General features: G+C 49.3%; 1 protein-coding gene across 1 annotated transcript in view; it reads right to left on the bottom strand.

The window, feature by feature from the left end:
* Positions 1-485: 485 nt before the first annotated feature.
* The window catches only part of LOC128845352 (uncharacterized), a 41,528-nt gene continuing 29,523 nt past the window's right edge, over positions 486-12,490 (bottom strand). Inside the window, exons 2-4 of the mRNA XM_054043943.1 lie at positions 4,876-5,331; positions 2,466-2,606; positions 486-617 (exon numbers count right to left, since the gene is read on the bottom strand). Coding sequence (XP_053899918.1) covers positions 613-617; positions 2,466-2,606; positions 4,876-5,331 — 602 coding nt within the window. The 3' untranslated portion in view covers positions 486-612. The remainder of the gene's footprint in view (positions 618-2,465; positions 2,607-4,875; positions 5,332-12,490) is intronic.

Below are 12,490 nucleotides of genomic sequence, written 5' to 3'. Positions count from 1 at the left end.
TATAAAAGGCTGTTTTGGTCTATGCCAGTGGTTCTTAACCGGGGCCCCCTCGGAGGCTGTGAGCAGGTTTCAGGGGGTCCACCAAGCAGGACAGCATTAGACTCGCTGGAGCCCAGGGCAGAAAGCTGAAGCCCCACTGCATGGGGCTGAAGCCTGGGGCCCTGAGCCCTGCCACCCGGGGCTGAAACTGAAGCCTGAGCAGGGTAGCTTTGTGCGGGCCCCATGGCATGGGGGCCCCAGGCAATTGCCCTGCTTGCTACCCCCTAATGCCAGCCCTGGCTTTTATATGCAGAAAAACAGTTGTTGTGACACAGGTGGGCTGTGGAGTTTTTATAGCATGTTGCAGGGGAAAGAAAAAGGTTGAGAACCCCTGGCGCATGCTATCTGAGGCAGTTGACCATACTACTGTGTATGTAAAGGCAACAGTAAAGAGTCAGCATGTACTGAAAGCAGGAATGTGTACTGAAGCAAACATTTTTATTATAGCTATAGACAGCACACATAGATAGCTTAAAAAACTGCCCCTTTTGGTTCACAGAATGTGACAAGTTATGACACACATGGAAGAAACTGTTTAGTCTTCTGGTATTTTCTGTAACCATGCAGCTCAAGTTATGCTGTGCAGGAAGGAAGAGAGAACAAGTGAGCGATGTGGATATAATACAACACAACCAAGTATCCTACAACCGCAAAACTGTCATAGGCATTGTAGAAACAAATGTGTTAGTGAAGTCTACCCATTCATGTGGTTTGGAACGCAAAGTCTTGAAGCAAAAGGGGCTATCACTTGGGTTGCTATTCCTAGAATCAGATAGAGGACTTAGGCTAGGGGTGGCCAACCTGTGGCTCCGGAGCCACATGTGGCTTTTCAGAAGTTAATATGCGGCTCCTTGTATAGGTATCAACTCTGGGGCTGGAGCTACAGGCACCAACTTTCTAATGTGCCGGGGAGTGTTCACTGCTCAACCCCTGGCTCTGCCATGGGTCCTGCCCCCGCTCTACCCCTTCCCGCCCCTTCCCCTCAGCCTGCACTGCCCTTGCTCCTTCCCCCTCCCCCCCAGCCTCCTGCACGCCAGGAAACAGCTGATCAGGAGGTGCAGGGAGGGAGGGAGAGGTGCTGATCAGCAGGGCTGCTGGTGGGTGGGAGGCGCTGGGAGCAGGGTGGGGGAGCTGATGGGGGGCTGCTGATGTATTACTGTGGCTCTTTGGCAGGACCGGCTCCAGGGTTTTGGCCGCCCCAAGCAGCCAAAACAAAACAAAACAAACAAACAAACAAAGCTGCAATCGTGATCTGCGGCGGCAATTCGGCAGGAGGTCCTTCACTCCCAGGCGGAGTGAGGGACCGTCCGCCAAATTGCCGCCGAATACCTGGACCTGCTGCCCCTCTCCGGAGCGGCCGCCCCAAGCACCTGCTTGAGAAGCTGGTGCCTGGAGCTGGCCCTGCTCTTTGGCAATGTAAGTTGGTAAATTCTGGCTCCTTCTCAGGCTCAGGTTGGCCACCCCTGACTTAGGCAGCCAAGGTGGTAATTAATATTCAATAGAGTGGAATGAAACAGAGCAGTGTGTGGACTGCGAGCCCTTTCTAGGACTGACCATAAGGTGGCAGCACTGCTTTAGAGGAAGAGGTGTGTATGTGTGTGAGTGCGTTAGAGGAAGAGGTATATAAGTGTGTGTGTGCACATCACTTTGGAGGAAGGTGTGAGTGAGTGAGTGAGTGAGTGAGTGAGTGAGTGAGTGAGTGAGTGAGTGAGTGAGTGAGTGCATTGCTTTGAAGGCAGGTGTGTGTGAGTGGCCATGGCCAGACTTCAGAAGTGCTCAGAACCAACAATTGGCCAGATTTTCAAAAGAGCTCAGCTTCCATTTGGCCAAATAAATAAGGTTTTCAAAGGTGCTCAGCTCCCATTATGACACTTAGCTAAGCACTTTTGAAAAATCTGGCCACTTCTTTTGTCACCTAAACAGGAGTGAGCAGCTTTGAAAATTTGGCCCTCTGTATCGCTGGGATCTTTGCAGCCACTGGGAGAAAATCCATGTAAGGTCTTAAAGAGTGACGGTAAGAATGGTGGCTCAGACCGAAGGGGGCCGGGGAAGGGATTGAAGACAACTCAGTATTTCTGAATGGTCTGTGTCTGTTCAATGTGTACCTTTGTGTGGGAGTTTGCGGGCAAGGCAATCCTTCCAAGTTTTTTGCAGGTAAATGTTGTGCTGTGTCCACACAGGCTGTTACATCCAGCGTAGGTTTGTCTGAAAAACAGACACAGACTTACATCTGTCTTGGTCACTGGATTTCACCAGGACTGTCCAGCTATCCTGTTCCTTGCATGATCCCTGCCCAGTCTGTGACTGCTAAGTGGCTAAATCTACAGGAGTTCTAAAGGTACTTCGGACACATGTAACATGTTGTCTGTGTTTTATGAGAAGCTCATATTTTTATAGTAACCGAGAATTCACTGTCTCCTCCATACCTTGGTGAGGTGCTTGTTTTATGCACAGGAGACACTTCCTCAACCGAGGAGTTAGAACTATAATCAGAACCACCAAGCCTCCTATACCGGCTGCCACAACCCCGATGATTGTTCCAATGGATTCTTCTATGCCAAACAACCCTGAGGAAAGAGGCACAGTGACACAAAACATATTACATGGAGCTATATGCCCATGGAGGATAGTATACAGGAGAAGTTACTGATTTCTACAGTATTTTGCCGAGGATGCTGCCTACTGTGTTACAAATTATATGGATTTCTTGATGGGCAAGAAACTGCAGGTCTCTACAGCAGAAAGAGAGAGTATAGTCCACTGCAGATCATGTGGATTTATTTCAGCATAGGCAGGAAGCAGCAATACACTATGGGTACTGAAGACAGTGTATTGCACACTGATTTGTTTCAGTGCAGGGCTGTAGGCTGTACTATGCTGTGAGGTGATAGTGAATTATGAATCAGGCTGCATTTATAGGGATCTCCCCTGTATTCTTCACGCACTCGTAAGGTATGAGCAAACAGTAAAGAATACTTTACAATATTCTGAGTATTGTAACTTTTCTGCAACTTTCCAAAGGAGACAGCACCAAAGAGGGGTAAGATCTGAAGATGTTTGTTTCTCACTGGGACATGGGGGCATCCACCACCACTTGACAGGTAGGTAGAGATGTGACAGTTCCACATTCTTTGGGATTGTTACATCCTGAGGTTCTGGGTCAGAATTCACTGGAACTGAGTACTGCTTGGGGGACATAGAAGGTCTCTGATCTGGGGAGGGTGGTAGAATGGAGAAACAGCAAGAGGAAGTATGTCTTTAGGAGGAAGGAAGTGAATGGGAGAACAGGTCAGGGATCAGCAGAGTGTGGCCAGACCAGACTTAAAATGGCATTTTATCTTTACATCTGAAATGCAATAATTTCCCCAACGAAACTGCCAGATTGATGCACAATCAGACCTAGGTCAGGTATTCATTACATCCCTGTTTGCTGATTAATTTACCAGGCACTAGAAAATGTGGACAACATTGTTCACTGTGATGGCTGCAGGACAGATACTGAGGTCCTTACTCAGTTTTAAATAAGTCCTCAATTAGGAAAGCTCCCACTGACATCAATGGGAGTTGTCTGAGTAAAAAAAACTAGACCTCAGAATTTGGCCGTGATTCATCATTTCTTAAGTTAATTCCATTGACCCACTCATCTGCTTAAAATTAAGCATCCTTTGCAGAATAGTGATAGGGTTACTCCCCATGCGCTAAGATAAGCACCTGTTTGAATGCTTTGCTGAATCAGGGCCTACATGCAGAGGAGGCAGCTTATCAGCAGGTGTCACTAGTTTAAAGGCCTTTGCAATGGACCTCTTTTACAACCATGTAAAATGGGACAGAAGGAAAGCAAAGTGCTGGAAGAATTTGTCTGAAAGGACAGTCAGAAGGGCATGGAATAGAGGAAAAGGAATTGCTTAAGGGAGATACAAGAATAAAGGAATTAAAGCGAGTTAAGGCGAATATTAGGCAGAGCTTCAGGAAAAAAGTCTTAATATGAGATCTATTACAATGTACAAAAATCTCCTATGAAAGGTGAGGAAATGCCAAAACTAGTGTGGGCATAGCCAAGAGAATATATTATGGGGAACAACCCTGTAGCTTGATACACAGTTTGGCCAAGAGGTGGACTAGTCAATATAATAGATCTTTTCCACCTCTAAAGTTCTGATTTATTTAGATCAGTTTTAGGAGGACCAAGTTTTGTGGTAAATAATGTCCATTGTGAGTTAGATTTCTCTCAGGGCATGTCTACATTTTGCACTGGATCGACGGGCAGCAATCGATCCAGTGGGGGGTTGATTTATCGCGTCTTGTCTAGACGCGATAAATCAACCGCCGAACGCTCTCCTGTCGACTCGGGTACTCCACTGGAGTGAGACGCATAGGAGGAGTCGACGGGGGAGCATCAGCCATCAACTTACCACAGTGAAGATACCGTGGTAAGTAGATCTAAGTACTTCGACTTCAGCTACATTATTCATGAAGCTGAAGTTGTGTAACTTAGATTGATACCCTCACCCGCAGTGTAGACCAGGCCTCATTCTCTGGTCCCTTTCATTCAAGCTTATTGCTGAACTGATGCATTCCACTGCCCCAGAAAGATGGAAAAGCAGCTACATTGGTCATGAAGCACATCTTGTGGGGATGACGTGTTAATGAAGCTATCAAAACAAACAATGTGAGATTTCACCAGACAAAGGCCAAGATCTTCTGAGAGGCATGCACTATGCTGTCACAGTTATTTTACCAATTAGTATCAGCTCCAGACCTCCTCTTCCATCTACTAGTGCACAAACCAACTTCAAGGGGGGAAAAAGAAGAATTGAAATGAACAGAAAATATTACCTAGTGCTCTCCTGATCCTGAGCTTTGTACCACTCCCCATCACCTCCTTCCCACTGGACAGCGTCACCTGGCAGAAATAAATGCCGTGATCACTGGCTGTCACATTGAGGATAGTCAGGGAGGCATCTCCTTGGGATAAGTTCCCATGTATGAAAGCCCTGGAGTAGTTTGTCAAGACAGTCACATTGTTCTCCAGTAGGTCCCTCTGCCCCTTTTCATCCACTTTGTACCACTTCACTGTCAGCTTGCTCAGGGACGGGCCCCAGGGACTGTGAAATTGGCAATTCAGGACCACAGTTTCACCCTCTTTGGCTTTCTCCTTGGCGGGGATCTGAGCCACAAATGGATGCCATGGCTCAGGGGTGGTCACCACTAGGGGCAGCACCGCTGTGTGAGCAGTAGCAGGAGAGTTGAGGGTGATGATTGCGTTCTCTTTTGCTGCACAAATGAAGACAGCTGCACAGAGAGAAAGATGAAAGGTGTTGAGGTTAACAATAGGGTTGCCAGGAACACCCAGTCGAAAAGGCAGGCTCCCTCCCTGCCCTGGCTCTGTGTGGCTCCCGGAAATGGCTGATATGTCCCTGTAGCCCCTAGCTGCAGGGGTAGCCAGGGAGGATCCGCATTCTGCCCCCGCCCCAAGTGCCGGCTCTACAGCTCCCATTGGCCGGGAACCGCAGCCAATGGGAGCTGCAGGGGTGGCGCCTGCAGGTGCGGGCAGTGCACACCATGCAGAGCCACCTGCCCACCCCTGTGCCTAGGAGCCAGACATGCCAGTTGTTTGCAGGAGCCGTGCAGAGCCAGGGCAGGCAGGAAACCTGCCTTAGCCCCACTGTGCCGCCGCCTGGGAGCTGCCTGAGGTAAGCACCACCCAGCCGGAGCCCACCCCCCTAAAAACCCTGCCGCAGATTGGAATCCCCTCCTGCACACTAACTCCCGCCCAGAGCCCGCACCCCAATCTCCTGTCCCAGCCTGAGCCCCGTCCTGCACCCAAACTCCCTCCTGGAGCCAGCACCTCTCCTGCACCCCAACCCAAGCCCTGAGCCCCCTCCCCCATCCAAACTCCCTCCCAGAGCTTGCACCCCCTCTCGCACCCCAACACCCTGCCCCAGCCCTGAGCCTGCTCCCACACTCCGAGCCCCTTGGCTCCAGCTCGGAGCCCCCTCCTGCACCCTGAACCCCTCATTTCTGGTCCCATCCTGGAATCTGCACCCCCCAGCTGAATCCCTCACCCCCTCCCACATCCCAATCCCCTGCCCAAGCCAGGAGCCCCTTCCTGCACCCTGAACCCCTCATTTCTGGCCCCAACCTGGACCCCGCACCGCCAGCTGGAGCCCTCACCCCGTCCTGCACCCCAACCCCCTGCCCTAGCCCAGTGAAAGTGAGTAAGGGTGGGGGAGAAGTGAGCAACAGAGGGGAAGGGGTCTTGGGGAAGGGGCAAGGGTATTCGGTTTTGTGTGAATAGAAAGTTGGCAACCCTAGTTAATAGTGGATCAGTGGGAGCTGCTAGGTACTTAGCACAGCTGAAAAGCAGGTCACTTAGGTGCCTAGATATGGACTTAGGAGCCTAAGTTTAGGCAACCATTTTTTAAAATCTTGGCCCAATTGCGTGTGTGAACGCATGGAACCTCCAGCCCAAGTCTCTGTTCAAATGAGTTTAAGGGTGAATGTGAATATTTCTCACAGCTCTCGTATTTCCCTCCCATTAACTTTTAAATACATCATCTGCCCACTTTCTACCTGGGAGAACCTGCTTTTTATCCACACTGCCCTCAACTCTAAGTGCACCAGGCAGAGTAGAGCACTGGTCAGAGGGGAGAGGGGACAAAATGACAGAAGATGAGAAATTAAAAGGGAGGGAAGAAGAGAGCTCAACCAGCCAAGAGAGCCCAACAAGGAAGGCTACTGGGCTAAATAACATTAGGTAGTTCCTTTATGGGTCATGGTATGGCAGGAAGGACAAGGATGGGACTTGCTTTGATGTTTGCTCAACAGAAAGATGATTGGTAATCAGCCCATTCACGGTCTCTCTCCTTCAACAGCATGAAGGTTGGAATCCGACAATATCCTAAGGTCCCACACTGTTTTGACAGCTGGCATCTTGAAAGACAGAAGAGGTACTCAAGAACACTGCCAACAGACTTTTATCTGTTTATTAACAAGTCTATTGACAGTACCCAGGGTTATGTTCAAAACCAGAGAAGAGGCAGCACTACCCTGCTGCTATTTATATGTATAAATAGTAGAGATGCTATGCAGGGATTTCAAACCACATTTCCCCGGGCTGCTAATCATAGTATCAAACAGCCACGAGCTCTGGGACAGCTGAGTGCGCCTCATTTCTGGAAACAAACCTCAGCTCACAAAACAAGAGGAATTTTTTCCCTCTGAAATGCCTAACTGGAACAACTGGATGGGGTGCCAAGCACGAAAACAAAACAGCAGTAGAGGGTTTAGAATCCATATTTAAAATATTTTTTATTTTCTTTAAAAAACAGTTCCCATTCCCCCAGTAACCACCTATAGAATATCATGGAATACAAGACATTACGTGGTGAGGGGCTGATTTTCCATTGCCTTGAGACTGCTGTTGCCATTTACAGACTGCAGAGTGAGTTAAGAGGATGTCAAATGCTATCATTCTCCTTTAGTAGTATTTGACCCTCATGCTGCCCTCACTGGGCACAGTTGAACATGATGACCCCAAGTGCAAGGCAGTGGAGAATCAAAACTCTAGTCTTCAGGTTAAGAGTGATCAATTAGAGTGGTTTCTTCATACACACACACGCAAAATCTCTTTTGTGTTTATGTGATGCTGTATGATTGGATATGACCATGACCATTTATATCATTGATATTACCACTTTATACAGTTGCAACAAATCTTGGACAAATTATGTCATGTAAGGTGTCAATGCAAAAGTTATGATTTGCTAAGTGTGATTATCCTGTTTATATGCGTGTATTATCTTTGCATCTGATATTATGAATATTGGCTATGCACTGGTAGCTTACACTTGTGCAGGGCCGGCTCCAGGCACTAGCCTAGCAAGCAGGTGCCTGGGGCGGCCAATGAAGAGGGGGGCGGCACCTCCGGCCCTTCAGTGGCGGGGACGTCACTCCCTCTGGGAGCGAAGGACCTGCAGCCGAATTGCCGCCATAGAATGAAGCGGTGGTAGAGCTGCTGCTGATAGCGATCGCAATTGCGATCGCAGCTTTTTTTTTTTTTTTTTTTTTGCTGCTTGGGGCGGCAAAAATGCTAGGGTTGGCCCTGACATGTGTTGTATTCGTGGGTAACACCCACCAGATAAGATTTACATCGAGGCCAGACAGCTATGTGTTGATGGCCCACTAAGGACACTTCACTCTAACATCAGAGGGGTAGCCGTGTTAGTCTGAATCTGTAAAAAAGCAACAGAGGGTCCTGTGGCACCTTTAAGACTAACAGAAGTATTGGAGAAGATGCAAATGAGTCTGACGAAGTGGGTATTCACCCACGAAAGCTTATGCTCCAATACTTCTGTTAGTCTTAAAGGTGCCACAGGACCCTCTGTTGTTTTTTCACTCTAACAATGGGCCATAGAAGAAACTCATCCCACCCCGTAAGCCTGCCTGTGGATTCCTCAGCAAGAATATGGGCAATGGCTGCCGCTGTGAGTATCAACGTGTGCAAGGACATGTGATATGCTCATGTGACTCTGGACTCCATCTTGAGCCAGTAACTTTCCACAAACTGGGCTGTGAGGTTTTTTTTTTTTTTTTTTTTTTTTTTGAGACGGTAAATTTCCAGGCACCTGGCAGAGGATATAAAAGTCCCCTGAGATATCCCCATTTTTCTTCTTTCCTGTCCTGATTCTCTGGATTTACAAATAAAAGGAGTATTTTGAACTATGTACTAAGGACCTTCCAATCTTTTGGAAGTTACCAGAGACTTTACAAGCTAGCAGTGTATATCATCATTGCTACAAACCTGATATAAGAACTTTGCAATTATTTGTATGTATATGATCTATTAACTGTTATTAACTCTCTTCTTCTTTTATTACTAAACTTTTAGTTTTTAGTTACTAAAGGATTGGCATCAATGTGATTATTGGGTAAGATTATCTGAGCTATATATTGACCTGGCTAAGTGGCTGGTCTTTTAGGATTAGAAGAACCCTGTTTGATTAAATTGGCTTTCAATAACCACTCATCATAGAGTCCAGCTTTTGGCTGGTGAGACTAGGGCTGGAATGCCTAAGGAGACTGCATTTTTGATTTCTGGTGAGACAGAAGTTTACTTTTGTTACTGGCTTGGTATAATCCAATGAAAGAATAACCACCAGTTTGGGATGAGTCTGCCCAATTTCTCAGCAGTTTGTCCTGAATCTGGCATCCTCAGCTGTGACCCACTGAGGCACAATGACAGTTTATAATTAGAATGATTAATTATTTGTGTTATGGTAGTGACTAGAGGGCCCAGTCATAGGGCCCCATTATGGTAGATGCTGTACAAACACAGAACAAAAAGACGGTCCGTGCCCTGCACGAAAAAGCGTACAGCCTGCGTGTAAGACAAGAGGCAACAGATGGATATAAAGATGGGGAGAGTACAAGGTAGTTGTTAGTAAAAGATTCTAATTGGTTACAAAATCAATGTTAAACAGTTATATGGTGATTACATTCTGAAATGCTTTACAAAATGTGCCGTACAACAGACAAAACAGTTGCCTGTGAGGTAGCAATCCACATACTAGAGAACAGCGTGGTAGTAGCACAGCATACCAGTGGCTGTTGTGTCCCCTGTGATATAGAAGAGGCAGGACTCAGTTGTAATGAATATAAAAGTGATTTTTTTATTAAGGCAACCAGATATATACAGTAGCTGTGATTCTCTCAGGCTCTCTTGCTCCCAGATTGGTTAATACAGCCTGTGCTGCCTCATGTCACCACGCAAGATGGCTGCTGTGTCATGCCCCCAGAGGTGGCTGCATTTCTGTGGTGAGTGAGTAATCACTGTACATGTAGTCTATAAAGCTCTTTAGAATGAAAGCCATTTCAGTTAGTAACAATATTCTTTACTTCCTATTCCTAACAGTGACAGTTCTCTGTCAAACAGCTACCCCATTCCACTCCAGAGCTCAATGTCAGTGCTGTTAGGCCATATTTTAAGGATTCCTATAAAGCACTTTGGAATTAAAGGCATTTCAATGGGAAAGATATTCTCCTTCACTTCCTGTCCCAAACTGTTCTGTAATGTTGCTGTGTGCTGTTAAACAGCTGCCACATTCCACCCCAGAGGTGGCTGCATTTCAGTGGTGGATGAAAAAGATTACTATATAGTTAGGTAGGAAAGTTTGTAAAATGCTTAGCGATCTGAAAGGTGTTATGGAAACATAGAACAATGATTATAAATGCAAGTTATCTTCATATTTTCTGCACATTTTCTGACCCTTGATATACATTTGCTCTGTCAGTATCATAACATTGTGAGGGATAGTAAGGTGCCAGTGAGTCAGCCACCTTTCCTTGCTTGTAAAAAGCTGCCTTGGGCCATAATCAGAATGCATCGTAATAGATAATAAAAAAATCTCTCAAAATGGTTGCATGTGATTAAAGTCTGCTGTACCAAGAGTTTATCTCCCAGGATTTCAGAACTATAAATACAGGCATCATCATAGTTATACGTAGGGCCCCATTGTATCCCCACTTCTAGAAGGGGGAAGGAGGTGAAATCCATGGCTATAGCTTGGGAAGACACAGTCAGGGCCGGCTTTAGGAAGGGCGGGGCCCAATTCGAACATTTTTGGTGGGGCCTCGGCAGGGATGACTAACAAAAAAAATAATGTAAAAAAAAGCCTTTCATTTCTTCCATGTATTATTTACTTTCCATAACTATATAAATAATAAAATTATATATTCTGTACATTGCATCATATATGCTGTTGATCGGTTATTAATGAGCTCCATTTCACGTGTCTGGGTCGCCGCCACTCCCTGGGGGTGTGCTAGGGTGACCAGATGTCCTGATTTTATAGGGACAGTTCCGATTTTTGGGTCTTTTTCTTATAGGATCCTATTATCCCCCACCCCCTGTCCCGATTTTTCACACTTGCTGTCTGGTCACCCTAGTGGTGTGCACATGTGTGGGTCCCAGCTGCTCCCTGCCCCCCTCATTGAAGCAGGTGTGCAGGGTTACTGCCCTGAGAACTGCAGGGCACCAGTGGACATGGGGCTGGCTGGAGGCAGGGCAGGGGCTCACTGGAGGTAGGATCTGGCTGCAGGCAGGGCAAGGGGTGCGGGGCTGGCTGGAGACAGGGGTGTGTGGGGCTGGCTGGCTTTGGGCAGGGCCGCAGGGGGGTGCGGCAGGGGTTGCCTGGAGACAGGGCAGGGGGTGCGGCAGAGGCTGGCTGTGGGCAGGGTGTGCAGGGCTGGCTGCAGGCAGGGCAGGGGGGCAGGGCTGGTGCGGGCAGAACAGGGGGGGCGGGGCTGGAGGTAGGGCAGGGGTGCAGCAGGGGCTGGCTGCGGACAGGGGGTGCAGGGCTGGCTGGAGACGGGGCTGGCTGCGGGCAGGGCAGGGGGTGCGGGCTGGTGCGGGGACGGGGTGCAACAGAGGCAGCTGGAGCCCCGGCCCTTTAAATAGCCCCCGAGCCCCCCCGCTATCCCAGGGCTCTGGGGGCTATTTAAAGGGCCCAGGGCTCCCCTGCTTCTACCGCCCCGGCCCTTTAAATAGCCTCGGGAGCTCTGGGGAAGCAGCGGGGCTCCAGTGGCTATTTAAAGGGTCGGGTTGGTAGAGGCAGCGGGAGCCCCGGACTTTTTAAATAGCCCCAGAGCCCCGCAGCCCTACCCCAGGGCTCCAGCAGTGGGGGTCTGGTGGCAACTTAAAGGGCCTGGGGCTCCGGACCCTGCTGGGAGCCCTAGGTCCTTTAAATTGCCCCCTGGGGAAGCCGAGCCACCCTGGTACAGCGCACCGGCTCTTGCCGGTACACCGTACCGGGGCTTGGGCCCGGGGCCCGATTCAGGGGAATTGGTTGAATTGGCCTAAAGCCGGCCCTGGTGGGGGTATGGCCACAGCGCTGCAGGGAGGGGAACCCTGAGGTGTGGGGCTGGGTGGGTACTGGGAGTTCCTCCTGAAGGGACGGGGGTTGGCCAAGGTCACTCAGCCCCGGGGTGTGGGAGGGGGACTGGCTGAGGGCACTCAGAGCCCCAGGAAGTGGGGGGGGGGCTGAGGGGAGGGACTGGCCAGGGGCACTCAGAGCTCTGGGGGGGGTTGTCCGGGGGGGCACTGACAGCCCCAGGAGGTGGGTGGGGGAGGGGCGCACAGGATTTCAGGAATTCCCTGGCAGTGAAGAGCTGCTGGCGGCAGGGAGGAGCCAGCCGTGACAATCCCCACTTGGGATCCCTGGCTGGGCTAGAGGGTATGGGGGCCCGTGGCCAAGCTGCAGTGGAAGGTGACCTGAAGGAAATGCCTCGGCCTCCAGCTAGGAAGGGCCTGGGCCAGCAATGACCCACCGCGCAGTGTCCCAGCTCCCTGCCCCACACCTGCGGGGCACGGCCCCTCCTCTGTAGGGAGGTTGGCATGTACCTTAGTGCTGCTTCCTCCATCCCCAAAGGCCTCTCCCAGCCAGTCCCTGGC

Source organism: Malaclemys terrapin, chromosome 1 (assembly GCF_027887155.1).
Source record: "Malaclemys terrapin pileata isolate rMalTer1 chromosome 1, rMalTer1.hap1, whole genome shotgun sequence".
NCBI classification, from domain to species: domain Eukaryota; kingdom Metazoa; phylum Chordata; order Testudines; family Emydidae; genus Malaclemys; species Malaclemys terrapin.
Note: the sequence above shows the minus strand (reverse complement) of the source record. Positions and strands in the feature narration are given on the sequence as shown.